Genomic DNA, 25482 nt, shown 5'->3' with positions numbered 1-25482 from the left:
CAGGGAGTGTGATACCTCCAGCTTTGTTCTTTTTTCTCAGGATTCCTTTAGCTATTCGGGGTCTTTTGTTGTTCCATATAAATTTTAGAATTCTTTGTTCTATTTCTGTGAAAAATGTTGTTGGAACTTTGATAGGGATTGCATTGAATCTATAGATGGCTTTAGGAAGTATGGACATCTTAACTATGTTAATTCTTCCAATCCAAGAGCACGGAATATCTTTCCATTTCTTTGTGTCGTCTTCAATTTCTTTCAGAAATGTTTTATAGTTTTTGGTGTACAGATCTTTCACCTCTTTGGTTAAGTTTATTCCTAGGTATTTAATTCTTTTTGTTGCAATTGTAAATGGGATGGTATTCTTAATTTCTCTTTCTGCTACTTCGTTGTTAGTGTACAGAAATGCAACTGATTTTTGTATGTTGATTTTGTATCCTGCAACTTTACCATATTCGTTTATTACTTCTAAAAGTTTTCTGGTGGATTCTTTAGGGTTTTCTATATATAAAATCATGTCATCTGCAAATAGTGACAGTTTCACTTCTTCCTTTCCAATTTGGATCCCTTTTATTTCTTTCTCTTGCCTGATTGCTCTGGCTAGGACTTCAATACTATGTTAAATAGGAGTGGTGACAGTGGGCATCCTTGTCTGCTTCCTGATCTTAGAGGGATAGCTTTCAGTTTTTCACCATTGAGGATGATATTAGCTGTGGGTTTCTCATATATGGTCTTTATTATGTTGAGATACTTTCCTTCTATCCCCATTTTATTCAGAGTTTTTATCATAAATGGATGCTGGATCTTGTCAAATGCTTTCTCTGCATCTATTGAGATGATCATGTGATTTTTGTTCTTCATTTTATTAATGTGGTGTATTACGTTGATTGATTTGCGAATGTTAAACCATCCCTGCATACCTGGAATAAATCCCACTTGATCATGGTGTATAATCTTTTTAACGTATTGTTGTATGCGATTTGCTAGTATTTTGTTGAGGATTTTCGCATCGATGTTCATCAGTGATATTGGCCTGTAATTTTCTTTTTTTGTGTTGTCCTTGTCTGGTTTTGGTATCAGGGTAATGTCAGCTTCGTAGAATGAGTTAGGGAGCTTCCCCCCCTCCTCAATTTTTTGGAAGAGTTTGAGAAGGATAGGTATTAAGTCTTCTTTGAATGTTTGGTAGAATTCACCAGGGAAGCCGTCTGGTCCTGGACTTTTATTTTTGGGGAGGTTTTTGATTACTGTTTCGATCTCCTTACTGGTGATTGAGAAAGAAGAAAGAATAGATATTTGAGGGATAGATCATGCTCTCTGCCATATGAAAACAGCAAAACTTTTTTTTTCTCTTAGTTATGACGTGGAGCAGGAAGACCTTGAATGGTCGATGGTGGTAAATAATGAAAGAAAAGCACCTGGTTCCATTCTCTTTCTTCTCAGAGTCTAGTCTGTCCCTTGTTCTGTCTCCCATAGACAGATGATCTTAATTAGGGAAGGTATTCTGCTTTAATATTATCAATAATTAAAGTTTATTCAAAGGAATGGTTCTCTTTTTTAACATTTCTATAAATAAATTTTTTTAGAGTTTTGCAGTCCTTAGTTACCAATATATCTGGAGATAAATTCAGTGTATTATACTTATGAATTATTAATACAGACCAGTTCCTATTCTTTCATCCTAATTTTTACTAAAGATTGTCGTAAAATTGATTACTTTGAGATGTGAAATTAGTTTCTCTGCATATGCTATATTCTGACAGAACTATATAGTTGTTTTCATCTGTTCAGATAGTTTGTAGAAACACATGAATTGTAAAGAATAAAGAGTTAGTCTTTATTGAGCAATTACAAGTGACGTGAGAGAGAAACCACTAACCAGAAAAGAGGTTGCATATTCATTGCAGAGGCAATGACCTTTATGCGTTCTCCTTATTATCCTTCATTATCTAAATATCTAATTAATGTTTGGATAATATAATTTGTATTAAAATTACGTAGGTTAAAAAAATAAACCCATGTTTTTACACAATATAGTTCTCTGAGAACCGGTTTGAGAGTCACAATAAAATTTTCTCATAACTGTATGAGAAGAGCAACAAATATATAAGGTCACCGAGATTTTCAAACCATCTTTTGGATTTTCCAACTGAGAATAGGAGGAAAACACTACAGAAACAGAAGTAGTTTGGCTTTGTTATTACGGAAAGTCTATTACTGTGGGAAAAGAATCTAGGGTAGTACATTACATTTTAAAAGTAGCATCATATTGTGTTATCTGTAACTTTTTCCAATAAAATTAAATTACAGATATTTTATATCTAGAGAAAAATATGGATAAATAAAATCTTATGATATCTATATTAAAACATTCTAAATGTTTTTTACCAATTAAAGATATTATTTTCCACAATATCTCTCTGGTTTGAATAAAAGCATTCATTTTCCTAACCAGAGTGAGCTCCTGTAATTTCATTTAAAATAAGATACGTTAGTAAGCTTTTACAGTTTCCTGAAAATTCTTTGTAGCATATATTTTATGTTCCCCATTCCATAATTTTCTAATTATTTTCATTTGAATGTAAACAATTGGTAAGGCGAAAATTTCATTGAAATGTAAGAAAAAAAGTGATATTGGGGGTGAGATGTTAGGGTGAGGTGGAGCAAAATATAGGGAGAATGCTCTATGAAAAAATAGGTCATGCAGATAGATCAGAAAGTAAAGCAACATATCTGTGCTTTTGTAGTGATATAGAAGTATTCAGGAATTACAAATGATCCTCAAATTACATGACTTAATTGGTCTTTAGTAATTGTATAACCCTAAGTTGAGTCCTTTTTCCTTTAATATTCTTTATACTGTTTTAATTTAAGGTCTCATACCTTAAATTTCACACCGTAAAATATCCATATTGGTCACAAACACAAGCAAAAAGAAAATAAACTAGATGTATATGCTTCATCTCCCATTTATTAAGTTTTAAAATTGGGTCTACAATATAAGGCAATATCAGTATGTTGCTTTTCCTACATGAGCCAGTCAGCTAAGACTTTTAAATAGGTGTGCAATAGTATTTATACTAGTAAATCTTCTTGAATCAGACATAGCTGTTCCTCAATGTGGGCATTTGGTCTGCGTTCAAAATTGGCTCATTTGTCTTAAAATATTTTATCTGTTTGACGTACTGAATACTTCTGAATGTCTTTGACTGGTATTTGTTAGTAGAGGGGACATTTTTACAGTGAATTGCTTTTACATTTTATTTATTTATTTAATATTGAGGTAACATTGGTTTATAACATTATATAAATTTCTCGTGTACATCATGTTTCAACTTTTGTATATACTGTATCATGTTCACCACCAGAAGTCTAGTTGCCACCCGCCCCTTTACCCCTTTCGCCCTACCCCCATTCCCTTCCCCTCTGGTAACCACCAATCTAATCTCTTTATCTTTGTGTTTGTTTGTTTGTTGTTGTTTTTTTCTCTTCCACATATGAGTGAAATCATACAGTATTTGGCTTTCTCTGACTTATTTTGCTTAGCATAGTACCCTCAAGGTCCATCTATGTTGTCACAAATGGCAAGGTTGTATCTTTTTTTATGGCTGAGTAGTATTCCACTGTATATGCATACTACATCTTCTGTACCCATTCATCCCTCAGTGGGCACTTAGATTGTTTCCAAGTCTTGGCTGTTGTACATAATGCTGTAATGAACATAGGAGTGCATATATCTTTTCAAATTAGTGTTTTTGTGTTCGTTGGATAAATACTGAGAAGTGGAATAGCAGGATCTTATAGTAGTTCTATTTTTAACTTTTTGAGGACTCTCCATCCTATCTTCCATAGTGACTGCACCAATGTACAGTCCCACCAGCAGTATATGAGGGTTCCCTTTTTCCCACGTCATCTCCAACAAAAGACCCCAAATAGCCAAAGCAGTCCTGAGAAAAAAGAAGAAAGCTGGTGGCATCACACATCCTAATTCACATTTATACTACTATAAAGCTATAGTAGTCAAAACAGCATGGTACTGGCAGACGAACAGATACACAGATCAATGGAACAGAATTGAGAACCCAGAAATAAACCCACACATTTACGGACAGCTAATTTTTGACAAAGGAGCCCAGGACATACAATGGGGAAAGTCTCTTCGATAAATGGTGTTGGGAAAGCTGCTCTTTCATTTTAGTTAGATTTTCATTGCAGAGCTCCTTTGAATGAAATTATTGTGACTAGCCATGTGAGTGAGAGAAGCTTGTGTGACTAACTTATTTTTACCATCCATCTCAGTGTCACAGCCCTTAGGTGGTCATCACTAGGAGGACCTTATTTATAGTGTTAAATGTTTCCTTTTAAGGCAGAATTTACCTGTAAAATGTAAAATGTCTTGATCATTGAATCAAAAGTCTTTTTTTCTCCGTTTTTTTATTGTGGTAAAATATATATAACAAATATATATATATATATATATTTATGTTTAACCATTTTTAAGTGTATATTAATGGCATAGATTACATTTACAATGTTGTGCAACCACCATCACTATCTATTTCCAAATGTTTTCATCACCCCAACCAGAAACTCTGTACCCATTAAGCAATAACCTCCACTAGTTCTTAGTAACCTCTCATCTCTACTTTCTGTCTTTATGAATCTGTCTTTTCTAGATATCTCATATAAGTAGAATCGTACAATATTTGTCCGATTGTGTCTGGCTTATTTCACTTAGCATGTTTTCAAGGTCCATACATGTTGTAGCATGTATCAGAACTTCATTCCTTTTTATAGCTGAATAATATTCCATTGTATAGATGTACCACATTTTGTTTATCCATTCATCTGTCAGACACTTGGGTTGTTTCCACCTTTGGGTTGGCTATTATGAGTAATGCTGCTATGAACACTAGCATGCAAGTGGTTGTTCAAGCCTCTTTTCAATTCTTTTGGGTATGTTCCTAGGAGTGGAATTGCTGAGTCATATGATAATTCTATGTGTAGAATTCTGTTTTTGAGGAACCACAAATCTGCTTGGAACCCCTTTTGAGTAGGGCAGGATTTGTGGTATTTTCTGAGCAACACTAATGTGCAGGCATAGTTCATTCAACGAGAAGAGCACTGGGAGCTCACTGTCAGTAAGGGTGTGGCACCTGTGCTCTGAGCACCTGAGCACCTTTGCAATGAGGCAGAGGTCAGAAGTTCATTGGTTAACTCTAGCTTCATTTCTCTCTTATACTCAGCAGTGGTTTATTGAAACAGATTCTGTGCTTCATTGATTTTTGTACATGTCAGAAGGAATAAGAATCTGGTTATTTGAGGAAAGGGAAAGAAAAAAACCACTTTATTTCCTTTGTGTGTGTGTGTGTGTGTGTGCATGTGTGTGTTTGGTTTGTTTGTTTATTGTTTTTGGCTTATTTGTGTTATAACCATTAACTAGTACTACATATCATGCAGTTTTGTTGATGTTGTTTTAAATTTCCCATTTGGCTGCTGTAACTAGGAATATCCTCAATTGATTGTAATTGCAAAAATATTTCCCGCCTTCTGCTATCTTTTTTTTTTAAAGCTGTTTTCTTTTTTTAGTGGTAGTTTTGGTGGGATTTTGAAGGTATAATTCCAAAATTCAGATTACTGAGTACTTCCTAAACGGGTCACCTTGAATATAAGCATTTGGGATGGGGGTATATTGTTATAGCCATCTTTGGAAAATACAGTCCTCCACATTTATCTGTGGACGTTTCATTAATTTTAATCCTTTGCTTATATGAACACTTTTTGCAATAAGCACCTTTTTAGTGGTATTTTTCATGACGTGGGTGAATATATGTATAGAATAAACTCCTAGCAAAAGGATTGCTAGATCAAAGGGCATGTTCCTTTAAAATATTAACAGATGTCAAATTGCACTCTTAAATGGTTGCACCAGTTTATACCGATTCCTCATTCTCATCCTAACAGAAGTTTATCAAACTTTTTGGTCTTTTGTCAGTCTCATTAATGAAAAGTGCACTCTTTTTAAGGAGTTGCTTATCTTTTTCTTATTAATAAGAGCTCTCTGTGTATTAAGCCTTTTGTCTTACCTACATTGTATTGCATACATCTTTTTATTTTTGTTTTTTTGTCCTCTGCCTGTGTGTATCAGTCTATGTGATATCTATTTTTAATATCTACATGTATATATCTTTACTTATAGCTATACTTTATATAGATGTTATGAATTGCCAGAATATGTGCCTATCCATAAAAGACAAATATAAAAATGCATGCCAAAATTTCAGAGGTTTTGGCACATTGTATTATGTTAGATTTTTTAACACTTTATCTTTCATCATTGCTACTCTCAATTCAAATGATCATAATTCACCCATGAAAATTTTTTCCATTGCAGTAAAATTCATATAACATAAAATTCACCACTTTAAAGTATATACAGATTTTTAAATGTTTATATTATATGGAAGAGTGAATGTTTCCATTTAATACATTTTAAAATATATGACTAAATAAGGAAAACATAATTAAAGCAGCAATTCCATTAGAAATAAATATGATTACTTAAGTGACTCCAGGGAGATCTACTAAGAATCAAGAGCATAGTATTCATTTTACTCCAGGAAGGCTTTAAAAAGAAGTTTACCTGAGTGATATTTTTATCAGATTAAACTGAAAGTACATTTGTAAATTATGTCTTAATGAGTGTGATTGCGTAGCTAAAGTTGCTATATCATACTTCTCAGAAGAAACTATATTATAAAATATCTCCAAGAAATTTCTGCCTGTAGGTCAGAGATGATTGGTAAACTATATGCAGCTATATTTCCCATCAATATACATAACAGTCATTAGGTTACACATTTATTGAGTTTTCTTTCTGTCTCCAACTGCAAATATGACTATAACTAGTAAAACCTTTTGTTAATAGCTTTGTGTAGGGCTGACTCTACAGTATGGCTTTATAAAAGTAGAACATTGCACAGTGGCAAGTTCAAATACCCTTGAGACTTGAGATGTTTTATTATATTGAGTTATTATTGAGAATCTTAAAGGAAAGTTGAAGTCTCCAAATCATTTTTATTTCGTGTTGAATTTAAGAAAACTTAGTTACGAGCAACAGTCTTACATTATCTGACAACTGCATGAAAATTCTGCTCTTCATTTAAGCTTTTGATTACTTATACAAGCTTATCATTTCAAAGTTGTTCATAGCCTTTTCATTTTCAATACACTCTCTCTTGCCCCAAGAAAAGTTAAAATCTTTCAGACTTATATTTCATGTTACATTAAATGTAGAAGTTTTTAATAGTTCATGTGTAAAATTCAGTTAATAATGATAATAAAAATATATTTAACATTCTAATATTTTATTTAAAGAAGTGATATTGAAAGTCTGGTTTTCCACTTGAATATTGTTTGCATTATGTGCAATTATTATCAAGATTCTGAATCTACAGGTGTTTTACTTCCATCCTAAGCTATTTATTTCAGAATAGAGGACTGTTTTTTAGATCTAGTATGAGTCTTCTAGAGTGAGTAGTTCCTCATGAGGCTCAATTTTTAAAAATACAGTTAAAGGAAAGAAGGAAGCCATTCATTTTCATGTTGAAAATGCTTCTTAGAGGGAACATTTCCTCATGTGGTCTAACTATTAAATGCAGGTGAAATAAACCAAAAAAGAGAAGCTTGTTTTTTTCCAACCATAAAGTAACTGAAGAAATGACTCAAGGCACTTTCTTGTATAAATACATGTTTTTATTATTTTTTTATTATATCTCAAAGATATGTTTTGATAGCTGAATACTTTTTATAATAAAATTGATTATTTTAATTTAGTTTGTAAATGATATGCATTAAGTGCTTTTTTTAAAAATTATAACTTCATAGTCAGTATAATCTAGTGAGAACACTTTTGGCTCTAACAGAAACAGAATTTTGTTTTTGGATCTGGCTTTGTATGTAACACCAAGTATGTCATTTTTCTTCCATATGTACCTCATTTGCTGTAGTGTTTCTATTACATTTCAGACTTGCATATGGTGGGTAGTATCTGTAGCCTGGAAGAACAGTTAGCAAGTACACTAATTGCACTTTTGTGGTATGGTCTATTCTCCAGGCTTACTATTTATTGATTTAATTGATGCCTGCTGCTTAATCAGAGGTTTTACCCACATGGAGCTATTTGATAAGCTTGGCATAAAATGCAAGATCTGTGAAATGTAAACAACGTTCGTAGTATAAGGACCTATAATCAAGCCAGACCTCTAGTCATTTGAAAATAGTGCAGCTGCATAAGAAGTAGTTTTCTATTTGATCTTTTTTGCTGTGGACATTTAAACGTACTTTATTGTGGCATCCACATGCTAATATTTATCATGATAGCTCATCTCTTTTTTTCCCCCTTTTGCTGTCCTTCCTCCCCACCTTCCTGCCATTTTGCCACTCCTTTATGTACATCTTGTTCTAGTTCCTTCTTTTCCTCACTGAGTATCTTTCTTCTTACTTTTTCTGATTTTCTTTTTTAGACTAATGTAAGTCAGACCACACTGAGTGTACTGCTAAAGCAGCTGGAAGTAATCTCTTAGCTTTTGCATTCTTTGGGCACCACAGTTTGGGAAATATGGATTATATGCCTTTGTAGGCCTGTTCTGTTCAGGATATTCCTGAGGTCTTGCAGCCAGTCCTTTTCTGTTCCATTTGTGGCAGATGACAATTCCTTGAGAGAAATTATGAGTTTTAGTATATGTTTTCTTCAACATACATGAAGTTGTGTATTGTTAACAATTTTTAAATAATTTTAAACAGCTACTACAGTAGAATCATCTGTGGGAGAAGAGGGAGTAAAATTTAATATAAATTAATGGGGCTACCAAGAACCCCTATCCATTCTAAACAGTCCTTAGAAAATACATTGAATTAGCTGATGATTTATAGAAAAATTATTGAACTTTATAAGGTGAGCACATATGGTAAAATATTGTTTTATTTAGTACAAAGAAAAGAATCAGAATTGAGGTAACTTTTTACCTTCTATTGTTTTCTGAGATTACTTACCCTAGTTTTAGATTGCATTAGGAGGTGGTACTTTTACACAGGTGTGAAATTACTATTTCTCAAGCAATTTCATAATAGAATTTATTAAAATTAAAAAGTGCCTAGAATATGTGCCTTAAAATGTCCTCGTATATTAAACAACTACTTGGTTTTTTCTTTCTTCAGCATTTCAGCCGTTATATTTGTTTCAGATTTTCTGACATGTTACAGCTTTTAGTGCTATACTGTGTGTGTGTGTGTGTGTGTGTTGGATTTAATTATTATTAATCATGTAAATTTAAATGGCTTTGAGAATTTGTCACTGACTTTGTGGTATCCTTTAATACATATATAGACAACAATGTAATGTTAAGAACTTAGGACTGAAAATTGCTTGGGAGAAAGATGCAGTAGTAAAAGATTATGAAATTAGATAAACATACTGCTTCAGTATACTTATATATATTTAATATCATATGTTTTAATGTTGGGGTGGAGTTTTTTTATTGCCATTTTAATTGTGTGTAACAGAAAACTACTTAATGGGATATAAAGGAAATAGTTAAGAAAATCATCAAATATTTTTATTTTAAGCATAATTTTTTTCCTTGTCCTCATTTATTAGTCTTATCTTTATGTCTCTACCCCATTACTCAAGGTTTTCTCCTTATGCATGAAGTTACACACAGATGCACTGTATACTTCATAAATCTGTGTCTTTTGTTGCAGTTAATCAGGCAGCAAAAGAAGACACCCTGGTTTTGAAGATTGGCTCTGTTGCGATGGCTCCCCAGGCTGACAATCCCCTTGGCAGATCTGTCCTCAGGAAAGATATTTACCAGTAAGTTTATTTTCTTATGTTCAATCTTGCAACAGTTTCATCCTGCAAAGAAGTACACTGATCAATAAAACTTGCTTAGTGTGGCCTGTAGAAATACTTTTCATTCGGGATCTTTTGATATTTAAAACCAGGTTTTTCTGATTTTCTTCAGTTGTGGGTTTTTAAATTCATTCAGACAAATCAAGTATTTCTGTGAAGTGTTGATGAATAACAGAATGTAAGTACCAAGTCACCATAAAACTGAAGAAGCACAGTTTGGAAAATTTTAGCAGACTTTAAATTTGACCAAATCTCTAATCACATAAGAAAACGAGGTCCTCTCTAGCACTACCATATCCTGCTATCGTCATGTTGTATCAAATGGAAGCATTTTCTTAATTTAGCTGTAAGCCGTTATTTGAAATGTAGAACTGTGGATGTCATGTGGATCAAAGCTGTGAAGAAAAGCAAACTTCTAAGGAAAAATTTCACAGTAAACACTTTCTGTGAAAATGCCATGCTCTGGATTTTGTCACCAAGTATTTGCAAACCACACCAAGCATATATGGACGACTAGACTGGTGAACATATGTAATCAACATGATAAAAATAATATATCATTCATGCTGAAGTTGGCACTGCTGTCAGACATAAAAGTACAGTTGCAAATAAACCAAGTGAGAAAAGTCACAGAAATACAGATGAACAAGTATCCTATTCTTTGTGCTGGCCTGTTTTTCAGATGTTGTGGGCTCACTCTTAAAAAAAAAATTCCTACTGTTCTCTAATAGATGTTACTGCTAAGGAAAAGATTATGATTTTTGTAAAGCATTTACCACCTAGAGGGTGACAGCTATTTTTCCGTTAAGTGGACCTAAGCATTTTATTTTTTCAAATTTTCTGATATTTGAGTTAATATTTTTTTCCTTGAATTATATATTATACTCTCTTTCTTATATTAATTTTTTGGTAACTTATAGTATTCATCCTTAAATAAGTTTTTATTTTGCTAGCTTATGTAAAATCTTAGATGTCAGAACTGAAGGAGGCTTTAGGAATTATCTAATCCAACTTCCTTATTTTATAGATTAGAAAACTGAAGATCCAAAAGAATAGTTGTCTCTAGTCAAATAATGATACAGCCAAAATTCATATCTTTTGATTCCCTCAGTATCTAGGGAAAGGATTACAGTGGAATCCTTTCTGGTTGAAAATAATTTAATTTTCTAACATTTGGAAATTCTTTCAGATATATTTATCTTTTCTTTTCACTTCAGAGGTAAGTGGTCCTCAAAGAGGGTCTATTTTATTTTTGGTAAAAGAGATATGTTTTGTATTAAAAGAACCTATCACCATCAATAAAGTGAACCACCGAGACTTCCTTTCCTCCTCTGTCCTTTCCATTTTCTGCCTCTTCAGCAGTTGTGTGTGGAGATGTGGCTCTCATATTCCTGCTGTCATTGCTTCCTTCCCGAACTTTTTTTCTCAGTCTCTCTCCTTATTTACTTTCCCTATATTCGTCATACCTAATTTTTCCTTCCCTTTATGTATCTTCTTTCATTCTTTCTCTATTCTCTTTCTATATTTTTTCCTTCTTTCCCAATTTTATTTCCTTCCCTGTTTCACTACTTTAAATGTTTGATTTGTTTTATAGAATATAGAAACATAATGCCAAAAAGTAAATTAATTGTAAAAAAAGCATATATTTTCTCTTTAGATCTTCAGTGCCTCACATTGTGCCTCACAAAAATACATAAAAATATGTACACAAAAAGTACATAATAAGTACTATATGTTTATAAAATAAATGCCCTTACTTTCTTTTTATAATTGACAACACCAAGGCACACAGAATGTTTACGTTTTGCCAAAAGTGTATACTTAACTAATGGCAGAGCCTTTCAGAATGTATTTCTTATGAATTCCTTTCAAAGTTCTTTTTAAATTCATTCTTCTATTATTTAGTCCTTCCCCTGATTATACAATTTAGTCATTTCACTGTCCTGCTCCCTTTCCATATATTTTAACTTTCTCTTTCATTTAATCTGCTCTTTGTGTTTCTTCTTTCTCTCTTGGTTTTTCTTTTTTTTTTTTTTTTTTTAAGATTTTATTTATTTATTTTTCCCCCAAAGCCCCAGTAGATAGTTGTATGTCGTAGTTGCACACCCTTCTAGTTGCTGTATGTGGGACACGGCCTCAGCATGGCCAGAGAAGCGGTGCGTCGGTGCTCGCCCGGGATCCGAACCCAGGCCGCCAGCAGCGGAGCGCGTGCACTTAACCGCTAAGCCACGGGGGCCGGCCCTCTTTCTTGGTTTTTCTAACTTCTTTGACCTGATAAATGGCATCTATAAAAAACCCACAGCTAACCTAGTTGATGGTAAAAGACTGGGTGCTTTCCTGCTAAGATCAGGAGCAAGACAAGGATATCTGCTTTGACCACTTCTATTCAGCTGTGTAGTGGAGGTTCTAGCCAGCAGAGTTAGGCAAGAAAATAAAAGACAAGCAGATTGTAGGAAGAAATAAAACTGTCTTTTTGCAGATGACATGATCTTGTATATAAAAAATTTTAAGAAATTTGCTGAAAAGTTATTGGGCAAATAAACAAGTTTGGCAAGGTTGCAGGATTCAAAATCAATATTTAAAAGTCAGTTCACAGGGGCCAGCCTGGTGGCATAGTGGTTAAGTTCCCGTGCTCTGCTTCAGCAGCCCGGAGTTCCTGGGTTCGGATCCCAGGTGCAGACCTACACACCATTCATCAAGCCAAGCTGTGGCGGCATCCCACATACAAAAATAGAGGAAGATTGGCACAGATGTAGGCTCAGGGACATATTCCTCAAGCAAAAAGGGGAAGATTGGCAACAGATGTTAGCTCAGAGCCAATCTTCCTCACCAGAAAAAAAAAAAAGAATTAAATACTTATGAATAAATTTGCCAAAAGAAATGCAAAACTTCCACTCTGAAAACTACAAAACATTGTAGAAATAAATTAAAGAAGATCTAAATACGTGGAATTATATCCCATGTACATAGATCAGAGGACTTAGTATTGTTAGATGCTAGTACTTCTCAAAATGATCTACAGATGGGCCGGCCCCGTGGCTTGGTGGTTAAGTGAGCGCGCTCCACTGCTGGCGACCTGGGTTCGGATCCCAGGCTCGCACACCGACGCGCTGCTTCTCCGGCCATGCTGAGGCCGCGTCCCACATACAGCAACTAGAGGGATGTGCAGCTGTGACACACAACTATCTACTGGGGCTTTGGGGAAAAATAAATAAATAAAATCTTAAAAAAAAAAAAAAAAAAAATGATCTACAGAGTCTGCATAATCCCCATCAAAATTCCAGCCTCGGGGCCGACCCGGTGGCATAGCGGTTAAGTTCACCTGCTCTGCTTTGGCAGCCTGGGGTTCGTGGGTTCGGATCCCAGGGGTGGACCTATGCACCGTTTATCAAGCCATGCTGTGGTGGCATCCCATATAAAGTAGAGGAAAATGGGCACGGATGTTAGCCCAGGGCTAATCTTCCTCAGCACAAAAGAGAAGGATTGGCAACAGATGTTAGCTCAGGGCTAATCTTCCTCAAAAAAAAAAAAAATTCTAGCCTAGCTTCTTTGCAGAAATTGACAAGCTGATCCTAAAATTCATATGGAAGTTCAAGGGATCCAGAATAACCAAAACTATCTTGGAAAAGAACAACAAAGTTGGAGGATTCACACTTCATGATTTCAAAACTTATGGCAAAATAGTAGTAATCAAGACAGTTGGAGTAATGGCGTGAAGATAGGCATATAGATCAATGAATAGAATTGAGAGTTCAGAAATAAACCATCATGTTTACTATCCATTGGTTTTTGATAAAGGAGCCAAGATAATTCTTTGGTAAAGAATAGTCTTTTCAACAGATGTTTGTCAGACTACTGAATGTCCACATGGATTTGGACCCTTACCTGACACCATACACAAAAATTAACTCAAAATGGTTCAGAGCCCTAAATATGAAAGTTTAAATTCTGAAACTTATAGAGGAAAACATAGGAGTAAATCGTTGTGACCTTGGATTAGGTAATGATTTCTTAAAAATGATACCAAAAGCACAGGGGACAAGAGAAAAAATAGATAAATTGGACTTTATCAAAATTATAAACTTTTGTGCTGCAAAGGACTCTATCAAGAAAGTGACAATCCACAGGATGTGAGAAAATATTTGCAAATTATGTATCTGATAAGAGGCTTGTATCCAGAATATGTAAAGAACTCTTACAACTCAATAATAGGACAAAAATGGGTGAATGATTTGAATAGATATATATATCCAAAAAATATTTATATAAACATGGTCAATAAGTGTATGTAAAGATGTTCAACCCAGTTAGTCCTTAGGGATATGCAAGTCAAAACCACACCCGCTAGAATAGCTATAATCAAAAAGACAACAGATGTGGAGAAATTGGAACCCTCATACATTTCTAGTGGGAATGTAAAATGGTGCAGGTGAGGTGGAAAACTGTTTGGCAATTCCTCATAGAGTTACCATAGGATGCAGCAGTTCTCCTCTTAGGTAAGTTCCCAAGAGAACTGAAAACATATGTCCACATAAAAGCATGCACACAATGTTTATAGCAGTGCTATTCATAATAGCCAAAAAGTGGAAACTGCTCAAAGGTTCATCCACTGATGAATGGCTAAACAAAATGTGGTATACTCATACAATGGAATAGTATTCTGCCATAGAAAGGAATGAAATATATGTTGTAACATGGATCAACCTTGGAAACACGCAAAATGAAAGAAGCCAGACATAAAAAGCCACATATTATATGATTCCATTTATATGAAATATTCAGAATAGAAAAACCTATAGAGACAGAAAGTAGGCTAGTGGTTGCTAGGAGAGGAGAGAAGAATGACTGCTAATGAGATAGGATTTCTTTTGGAGGTGATAAAAATGTTCTGGAATTAGATAGTAGTGACGTACAATATGTACAGTGAGTAATTGTACAATAAATGATGTATAGTGAGTACAATGAGAATATACCAAAAAAACACTGAATTGTACACCTCAAAAGGGTAAATTTTATGAGGTGTCAATTATATTTCCATAAAGCTGATTTAAAAAAAAAAAAGCAAACACTGATGTCACAGAGAAGTCCAGAGGAATTAAATTCCGGACAGAGAAATACCCTTCCTAGGTGAGTGGAGACTGGGCGCTCTTTTCAACTCTGGATATTTGCCTTGTCTGGCTGTAAGGAGAGGGATTTTGTTGTGGGAAGGAGAAATCAAGGAACATTTATCAGTCATGTGGTTAGTGACATATTGAGAGTAGTGAGTGACATATTGGAATCTGGAGAAGCACCAAACACACAGTCCGTTCTCCATAGTGCTTTTTCTAAGTGTTGGGTGAGGAGAGGAAGCTGGTAAGAAGAAACTGAGTTTCTCAAAGTTTCATATTCCTTAAAAGACAAAGCCATGCTAGAGATGCGGCGTTCAATACAGTAGCCGCTAGCTACTTGTGGCTATTCTGCTTTTGAAATGTGGCTAGTCCAAATTGAGATGTTCTGTAAGTATAAAGTATACACAAGATTTTGATGAATTAGGAGGAAAACAAAATATCTCTTTAATAATCTTTATGTCAATTATACATTGCAATGACAATATTTTAGATATACTGAGTTAAATGTATTATTACAACTATTTTCCACTGTTTTTTAAACTTTTTTTCAATATAACTACTAGCAAATTTTAATTTACATAGGTGGCTCACATTTGTGATTTGCATTATATTTCTATTGAACAGTGCAACTCTATTAAGAGAGACCTACAGCAAACCCAGGACAAGTTTCACCCTTGAGACATTTGAAACCAAAAGTGAATCGAGTTTAACTAAAGTTGCAAATCTGTCCCAAGCTAGCTCCATTTCTGAGTGTATTGAAATGATCCACCCTTTGCCCATTTTGCCTGACAGGAAAAGGTGAGCCTTCTCTGGGAGAAAATAACATTCTATTTTCTTAGTCTTTTTATACATGATGTTTGATATAAAATATTATAAAATGTCAGAGAAGCAGGAAAATTTGACGCATTATCAGGAGAAAATTTAACCAGTAGAAAAAGACCCACAGATAACTGATATGTTGGCATTTGTAGACAGGAGTTTGAAATAACTGTTATTAATATTTTAGAGAAAAATGTTGAAAAGATGGAAGATTTCATAGAAATGAGCTCTATATAAAATAAATTGTATTGTATCTGAAATTAAGGACTCATTGGATAGCCATAACAGCAGATGGACAAAGCAGAAGATGGGATTAGTGAGCTTAGAGATAGCTGAATAGAAATTACCCAAACTGAAGCACAGAGAGGGAAAAAAGGAATAGAAAAGAAAGAAAGGAACAAGGAGAGCAAACTGAAAAACACGTGGGGCACTGTCAAATGGTCTAACATAATGTGTAATGAGAACTCAAGGAGTAGAAGAAAGAATGGAACAAAAGGAAGAAATAAAGAGATAGCCCTTGAGACTTTTCTAAAATTAACAATAGTCATTAATGGGCAGACTCAGGAAGCTCAGTACCCTATTCTCAATCCAAGCAAAATAAATGCAAAGAAAACTACCTCTAAGCACAACGTGGTCAAATTATTGAAAATCAAAGACAAAGAAACTCCTCCCTGATGGGCTGAGTGGGGATGATAAGCAAAGCAAGAATGCAACAATATCTGCCTCCCTCAACACAGGTTTCAAGACCTAAGACAGTACTCAGGAGGAGAAGCATTTATCCTTAATAAACTTTGACATTTTGATTAATAAAAAAATTAAGAGAAAAATCTGAAATGCAACCAGTACAAAAAAGACATATTACCTTTGAAGGAACAATAGTAAGACTGAAATAGCTGAAGATCTTAAATTTTGAAGGTGAGAAAACTCCTAGGGGACATGGGACCAAGTATTCTTCAAATACTTGGCCTATCTTGTGTCATAGGGAGTAGCTTCATTCCTTCTGAAGCTAAGAGTAGACCTAGGATATTAGTGGATATTACAGTGACACTAATTGGAGCTCAACAGAATGAAGATCTGTCATATTATAAAAGTCTAATAATAAATGAGGCTATTTGTTCATTATTCATTGTTGAACAAATGTTTATTGGGAGCCTACTGTGCACCAGGCACTATTCTAGGTATTGGGTGTACATCAGTGAGCAAGACAAAGAAAAATCCCTGCTCTCGTGGAACTTGCTTTCAATGGGGGAGCAAGACAATTACAAATAAATAAATATTCTGGTATATTAGTATATTATAAGTGCTATGGAGGCAACACAGCAGGACAGAAAATGGGGAGTTACAGATGGATAGCATGGCCTAATCAGAGAGGACACCTCACTGAGAAAGCACAAGACTCCTGAAACAAGAGTGTGTAAAAGAAGCCAGTGGCAGCTGAAGCAGTATGTGCCAGGGGGAATGTAGTACGTTGTGATGTAAGAGACATTATGGAGGAGCGTTATAGGCCGTTGTGAAGACTTTGACTGTTATTTTAAGTGAGATGTGGTTGTGGGGGAAAATAATCCATTCATGCAGAATTTTGAAATAATGCTTTTGTTGTTTATTAAATATCTACCTGCATAAATAAATGAAGGGATCACCAGCAGGAACTAATGGTACACATTTGAAGAGAGGTGAAATATGCGTTTAAAAACAAAGGGAGTCATAGTTCAGAAGAACAAATGGGAGTTGCATATTGATCTCTAAAAGTGTCATGTTAACGATTATTTCTGCTATTTGAGTTACTGAATGTGTGACGTGAAGTTCTTTTGATTATGGAGGGGTTGATTTTTTTATCAAACGAGGAGCTCTCAGAGAATTTGAGCAGAGAAGTGGCATGATTCCATTTATATTTAGGCGGATAGTTCAGGCCAACATGTGAAGAATAGACTGCAGGCAGGGAAGGACAAGGGTTTGTGACTACTGGAATAATCTTGCCAGGAGATGATGGTGGTGTGGCCCAGGGTAGTGGCTGTGGAGATGATGAGAAGTGGTCAGATTCTGGAAATGTTTTAGAGGTAGAGCCAAGAGAATTTGCAGATGGATCGCACGTGGCATTTGGGACGAAGGAGATAAAGATAATTCAGTTATATGGCGTAAGCAACTGAAAGGAAAAAATTAACTGAGGGAAGGAAAACTGTGGGAGGATTTGATTTGGGAGTTTGGCAGGTGGATATCAGGAGTTTATTTTTGAAAATGTTGACTATCTCAGGAGGTAGTGAGCTCTCATCACTGATGTAGCAGAGGCTGATTACATAGAAAGCTTAGAAGGCGTTGTGATTTATGTTGAATTAGACCAGTGCTTCTTAAATTTAATGTGCCTACAAATCACCTGGGGATCTTGTTAAAATGCAGGTTTTGACTTGGGAGGTCTGGGAGGAGGCCTGAAATTCTACGTTTCTACCAGCCGTCTCAGTGACTGGGTATGACGCTGATACTGGGTGATACTGATGTACTGCATGAAGGACCACACCTTGTGTAGCAGATTAGATCAGTGATTTCCAAACCTTTTTAAAAGAGAGGATTTTATATAAAAATATTTTTAATTAATGCTAGTAATTTTTAGTGCTAAAAATTCAAACATTGTAAAAAGATGACAAAAAGTGAGTATCCTCCATTCGCAGGCTTTCCCACTTCCTAACAAGATTGCCCTTAGTGGAATCTTTTTTTAACTTCAGATTTTTCACAAACTTTTAGTTGATAATGCTTGTTACTTTTGGAATCTATAGTTCATAAAATGTAAAATAATAAAACTTCTCTTAACTTACTAAAACCTTGGATGTATTTGTACTTTATTACTCTCAAAAGCATCTGATCCACTAGAAAACAGCAGAGCATATTATATAGAACATATTATTTATTCTTTGTTCATGGTCAGCCATATATCATCATGCACCCCTCCTTAAACCCTCTACCCTCTTTAACTGCCTCCTCCTAGCCTACTGATCTACCTCGCTTACAACTCTAATTCCTGTACAAGATGATCTCCCAGTTTCCTTTCAGTTCAATCTGAGTCTGCTGTTCTAGGAGGTGTTCAAGCATTTCCCTGACTTATACCATAGTTCTGATTTTCTTTATCTTACACAACCTCTTTTCCTGAGAGATGATTCAGATTCTTGTCTCAAGCTAAAAAAGAAGCAAAGAAACAATTAAGGATGGAAGGTTATAAAGGCAAAATTTTTTTAAAATTACCTATGTTGAAAGTGTTCCTTCATAGGCTGATTTAAGGAAGTTAAAATAAAATAGAGATTATAAAGAAGTTAAATTAGTGTTTAAATACATTTGTAACTTAAGCATATTAAGAATCTAATAAATTTGATTACACTTTTATATAAATGATTTATATATTTTTTAGAAACTTTGTTATACAAATGCTGATACATCATCTGCAGCTCATTAACTACAGTGTTTATGGTTGTTTCTATTAATTCAGGACCATAAGCCATTTTATAGTATAATTGCTATAGGAAGATTACATTGGATTTATATTAGTTCCATTCCTAAGACTTCTCTAGAAATTTCATTGACTGTGATCCTGAGTAGTGTCTATAAGTAGTTTGACTTGATTTTCATTGTCTTAAATGATTTTCTAAAAATGGTTTTTAATATGAGAAATAGAATAAATAGCCCTATATCAGTCATTAGAACAGTAGGGATCTTTGAGACATTTATGGCATTCCATTGCATATATGCATGCATTAGTTCATTTATTTATTAAATATAATTGATTATTTCCATTATTCAACAGATATTTATTGAGTGCCTATAATGTACTAAATACTAATGATAGATATATATTTTTGATTAGAACTTATGGTACCTCCCTTCATGGAACTCAAGACCTCAACCACATCATTTGAGTCAATGAAATTACATTGTGAGGCTCTGATAGATTTCATATCATAATAACACATGCTTTCTCTGCAAAGCCTTGCACAACGTTTGGATAGATGAAAATGTGGAAGTTATGAACTTGTACCCTAAACTTTTTTGTGGTTCCATTTTTATGGTAAGTGTCCTTACAGCATTCTGCCCTACATCTTCTGAAAATTATTATAAGAGGAAAGAGTGATTCCAGAAGTTCCATCCAGATTTGCAGTTTTCACAAGGCAATAGAGAAAATTTCAATTCTGTTCAAATTTTTTTCTTTTTAAAAGTAGCAGAGGGAATAAAAATGTTAATGTTAATTATTTGTGAGTCTAATTAAGTAAGTGCATCACTTTTTGGGTACATTTTAATGGTCTGTTTTGTAAAATTGTTTTTTTTTTTTTTTTTTTGGTGAGGAAAATTAGCCCTGAGCTAACATCTGTTGCCAATACTCCTCTTTTTGCTGAGGAAGATTGGCCCTAGGCTAACATCTGTGCCCAGCTTCCTCTACTTTATTTGTGGGACGTCTGCCACACCATGGCTCAATCAGTGGTGTGCAGGTCCTTGCCCAGGATCTGAACCTGCGAACCCTGGGCCGCCGAAGTGGAGCACGCGAACTTAACCACTACGCCACTGGGCCAGCCCCATAAAATTCTTTTTATAGTCCAAGTTTAAAAAAAAATATTGTTTACAATTTAGTTTATCATTATTCACTCATCAAGTTAAAATACAAAAAGTTAAAATAAGATTTTAAAAAATTACTTATAAATGAATTGGTAGAATACCTTTTTTTATAGCAAATCTACCTTTATTTTAATCTATTAATAAACCTATATTACTAAGATTTTTTTAAATGTATAGTGGTGTTCATTTTTAAAAAATTAATACCAAGGTATGTACATAGAAAATGGAATTCCTCTCCCTACCAGGACTTACTCCCGGTGCTAACCACTTCCTTACTCTAAGTTGACACTCATTTAGACCATTTTTCTGTGTGGTATGTGTGTATGACTGTGTCTGTCTTAAATAATAGGATTGTACTCTGCCTAGTGATCTGCAGCTTGGATTTGTTTTAACTCATTAATGTATTGGTGGGCATCCTTCAGTGTCATCGTATTCAGAAATACTTGCCTGTTTTTGAACTAATGGTTTTAGATGGCATAGATCAAAAGACGATTTAAAGACTACTTTTTTGTTTCTACCCAATAAAATTTTCTCCGTTATTAAAAAGCTCCATGAAAACTTAAAAACTTTTGTAGAACACATTGTGACCAAGACTTCCCAGACTTCAAAACATTATTATACCTGAAAAACTGTAGAAGGAAAACTGAGTTATTTCCTTCACTGAAATAGCTACTAGGGTGGTCCTTGAAGAACAAATATCTCAATACCAATACGAAACTGAGATTATTATAGCTAAAGTGTTCTTTGTTACAGTTTGAATTGCAAAGGCCATGTGATTCACAATTCAACACTACTATGTAAACTAAAATATTGTAGGCGTTTTGGCTTAGATTACCACTTTGAAACATTATTTGGTGATAGCAACTCTCTGTTCAACATCTGTCATAGTGCTCAATTTTTAACATGACAGAATCCCTGTCATTTAACAAAATGTGCATCTTCCTCTGTGATCTGACCTCAACATATACTTCAAATCTTACCACCAATTGCTTTCTTACATAAGACACTTGTTTAAGTTAAATGTTTTGTTTGCCCGGATAATGTTTAGTATGTTCTTTTCTATGGCCCTGTTTATGTATGCGTTTTCAACTTTCTTGAAATATAGCTTTCTTCCAGCTCAGCCTTGTAGAGAATTTTTGTTATAAAAACTTTTACATTGGTGAAATTAGGGATCCTTTAAAAATCTTATTCGTTGGTGTTCAATGTTACTAATTTTAAAAAATTCTTAAGAATAACGTCTGTCTTTTAATGTCTCACTTAAATCCTGCTGTCTTTTTGAAATCTTTCATAACCATTTTACTTAGAAGTAATGCCCCCTTTCTTTGGCCTTCTATACCGCTGTCTGACCTACCTTTCTGCAATTGTAATATAATAGTAGTAGCAGTAGTAGTAGTAGTGGTGGCAGCAGCATCAGTAATAGCTAACATCTTGAATGCTTCCTCTGTGTCAAGGATTCTACTTGATGTTTTCACTGCGAAACTTACCTCACAATAACCTTAAGAGTCAGGTATTATGATTGTCTGTATTTTAGAGACAAAACCTGAGTCTGTAGACATTAAATAATTTCTCCTGGGTCAAACATAAAATAAGTGGCACAGCCAATTCCCATTGCCCGTGCTCTTTACCACTACATCTTGTGGCCTGTAACTGAGTTTCTTGTAAGACAGACTGGCTTTAATTCATCTAACTTACACTTAACCAGTATATAAAATTAAGTTTGAAACTTATGTTTTTTGAAGTTTCTCATTTATATTCCATTACATTTTGTTACTGTTTAGATGTTAGATTTTTTTTCTAACAACATTCTTGTTAACAGTGAGTAAATTGAACTATCAGGTACCAATTTTAGTGCATTTTCCTTAGGTTCCCTAAAATATTCCAAGCTGAGATAACTTAACATTATAGATATTAGAGTCATAGTTTATGGTGAAAACACATAACTCCAGTGTTTGAGTTCTTTGGTCCTTGAAGATACTTGAACATACAATCTATTTTAAAAGAATTTTTGTTAGGATGTACTTAATACTGCATTTGATCTATAGAAAATAGGTCCCTAGCTAATGATTTTGATTGTCATCAAGCTTTTTCTCACATCTGTTATGCACTCCGAAGTGTCATGATGAGATGTAAATATTAATATAGATTTGTCTGATTAATATATATTATTTAAACATTGTATTAAATATTGTTAAATTTCAATTATTAAATATATTAAATAATATTAAATGTTCTTCAAATATTATAAATAAATATGAACAGATTTGTCTCATTAATATCTCAGTATACTTTTGTGATTTTTATTTCATGAGATATTTTAAATCATTATAAAACATGAATATTTATAAATCTCTTTCTCTTTTTACCTTAGTGTGATTTAGTTATTACTCTAGTTCTATCTCAAAGTTATGAAAGAAAAAGAGATAAGTTAAAATCTTTTGTTCTTTGTTATATTTCTATTTTTCCCAGAGTATTCTTATATATCATTATTTTTCTCTGGATTGTGTTGAAGATATTAATTTTATTATTTTAAAACAACTATGCATTATTTGTTTACATATATTTTTCATACACCAAAATTATATCAAAGTTGAGTATAAGTATGTTATGAAGGTTTCTAGTAACTTGGACTTTTTCTCCCTAATCCTGTGCAATTGAGACCTATTGTGTTTAAACTATGTATCTGAAAATAGGGCTTATAGAGTTAGATATAAATTTGGAAGCCATTTGAGATTATATGTTAACTCCCTATATCATTGCTATGTCATATTGTCTAAGAATTCACAAAATCTTTTAATACCTACTCTAGAAGATTTTAAAAAATTAGTGATTTAAGAGTAAAATTTACTTCATACTTTTTTCAAAATATTTTATTTGTTAAAAGAATTTTAAAATATTCAAAACAACTTTTTTCTCTTGTAGTAATTTTAGTTACGAAGTTTCTTAACTTTCATCTTTTACTTGGGAGAATTATATCCTTCTTGTAATTGGATGTTTGTGAACTTCTGCATATAGCTTTCGGTTCATGCCATAAATATTTGTGGGTCTTCTGATGTCCCTTTTGGGATTTTATCTGTGACTAATTTATCCCATAGCTCTTTAGAAACTTTGTCAGTTGTTGAATTTTTCAGCCATTTCTTTTTTGCAGACATTTGCTAATCCTTTTTAGTGTATTCAGTACTTAATAGATTTGAATCTAGTATTGGGTTTCAGTTTTTCTCCATAGAGAATTTCATTCTCTTAAAAATTGTCTAGAAGCATTATATGAAAACTCTGTAGTAATTTTGGCAAACTTTTTTAAAGACATCTTCTGTAAATGAATCTTCTGACAGGTGTACCCTGTCTGGGGCAGTTTAATTCATGGAATTTTACCTTTAAAGAATTATAAAAGTTAGGGGAGCTGATTTATTTTCACTCTTAGAAGACTTGCATTAGTAGAATTCTTCTAGCATTGTATACAGAATTTGTTTTCCATCTGTTTATTGTTTTTTTATGGGCAACTTTTGCAACAGTGATTGTTCTCCGTTTCTACTGTGAGCCTGATGTGATATCATCAATCACAGGAAGAGTGGGAAAACATGCTTTGTTCTTATATAGTTGATCAGAAAATTTAATTTTCATTATAAAAATTCACTTCATGACTAATATTTCAGTAGCATAAATGTTCAACACAAAAAATGCACATTTCCTAAATGGAAGCTTTACTAGAAGCTTGTTAAACTGAGTAGAATTTTTTTTAAACTACTATAAAATGTCTTTTAATTTTTTTATTGACTTTGATGTATAATTGATTTACTGAGAATTTTTTAAATCATAGTTCACTATAAATCAGGAGTCAAGTATCTTGTTTAAGGTTTGAAATACTTAGACCTTGATGCAGTCCACGATATAGACATTTTCAGGTAACAGAATTGTTTCACACATTAAAAGCTTGATAGTATCTTTTTGTAATTTTTGACCTTCTAATGCTTGTCCTGACTTCTCAAAGGGTTAATGTTCCCAGCATATACTAACATTTAATTGCTGTGATCTGTGAAATTCATGGTTGAGATTACCTAATTTTTTATCTTATTTCACGTGTATACTTCAACAATATACATAGGCTCAAACAATTGATAATTGAAGCATATGACCAATAGAAATTCATAGATGAGATTAACATCCTTTCATAGATGAGTTTAACATCATTAACACTTGTGCATATATGCTTTGAAAATTTATCTTTATTTAAAAACAGGAAGATTATTCTTTTTCTGGAAATATTAATAATAGCCTTTCTTTATTCTTGATTAATATGTAGCTCAGAGTATGGCATTTCTCCTCTATATATTTTTACAGTTTCTCTTAAAAACCTAGCTTGTCATCTGCTTTAACACTGAGCTCTAGTTCCTGGATACATTGTAAAGATTAAATTCTACAAATCTCCACAAAACTATACTGTCCCCCTCCTAACCTTTAGTTTCTTCCTAAATTTCTTTCTATATAAATGTTCTCAAAATAACCATTGTGTTGGTTTTTGGCAAGGTATGTTTCATATCTAGTGACGTTATGTCCTTAATCCTATAATGCCTAGTGTTGGTTTCAAATAACTCCCTTTTAGCAAATCAGAGAGATTGGGATAGTAGGTATTCAGAGTAACTTGCCTAAAAGCTTTGTTTGAAAATACTATAGGCCGACTTTTGGTCCCTCTCGTGTTCTTCAGCTGATCTAGTGTGAAGGCTTTGGATTTATATTTGGCCCCTCACCAAAGTAACTGCGTCTTTTGTGGCTTCCTGTAGGAGGATGTAGGTTTCCATGAATGTGTTTCTGTTTGCTGCCAAAAGCTACCTCAATAACAATGTTGCAAGTGACTATAAGGTCTGTCATAAATTTTGGAATGTTATATTAAATGTATTTAACTCTTTTTATTGCTATTTTTGATGCTTTCCTCTAGAAATTCATGTTGGAAAGAAGCTGCAGAGTAATAGAATATCTTTAGGTTCACATCATAGCAGTTTCTATTATGAACTTGGAAAATCTACCTTACACGCAATATGTTCTGGTTATATAAAGTATGCTAAATAT

The 25482-nt window shown here is 33.6% G+C and overlaps 1 protein-coding gene across 8 annotated transcripts in view; it reads left to right on the top strand.

Annotated features, from left to right (window-relative positions):
- Positions 1–25482, top strand: part of VPS13B (vacuolar protein sorting 13 homolog B) — a 741189-nt gene that overhangs the window by 406945 nt on the left and 308762 nt on the right. For all 8 annotated transcript variants that reach the window (XM_087447588.1, XM_087447586.1, XM_087447584.1 and 5 more), the window contains one exon: positions 9754–9865. In XM_087447588.1, the coding sequence (XP_087303714.1) occupies positions 9754–9865 (112 nt within the window). The remainder of the gene's footprint in view (positions 1–9753; positions 9866–25482) is intronic.

Source organism: Ceratotherium simum, chromosome 23 (genome assembly GCF_057802395.1).
Source record: "Ceratotherium simum simum isolate JZ-2026a chromosome 23, ASM5780239v1, whole genome shotgun sequence".
Lineage (NCBI taxonomy): Eukaryota > Metazoa > Chordata > Mammalia > Perissodactyla > Rhinocerotidae > Ceratotherium > Ceratotherium simum.
This window is presented reverse-complemented; position numbering and strand designations above follow the sequence as displayed.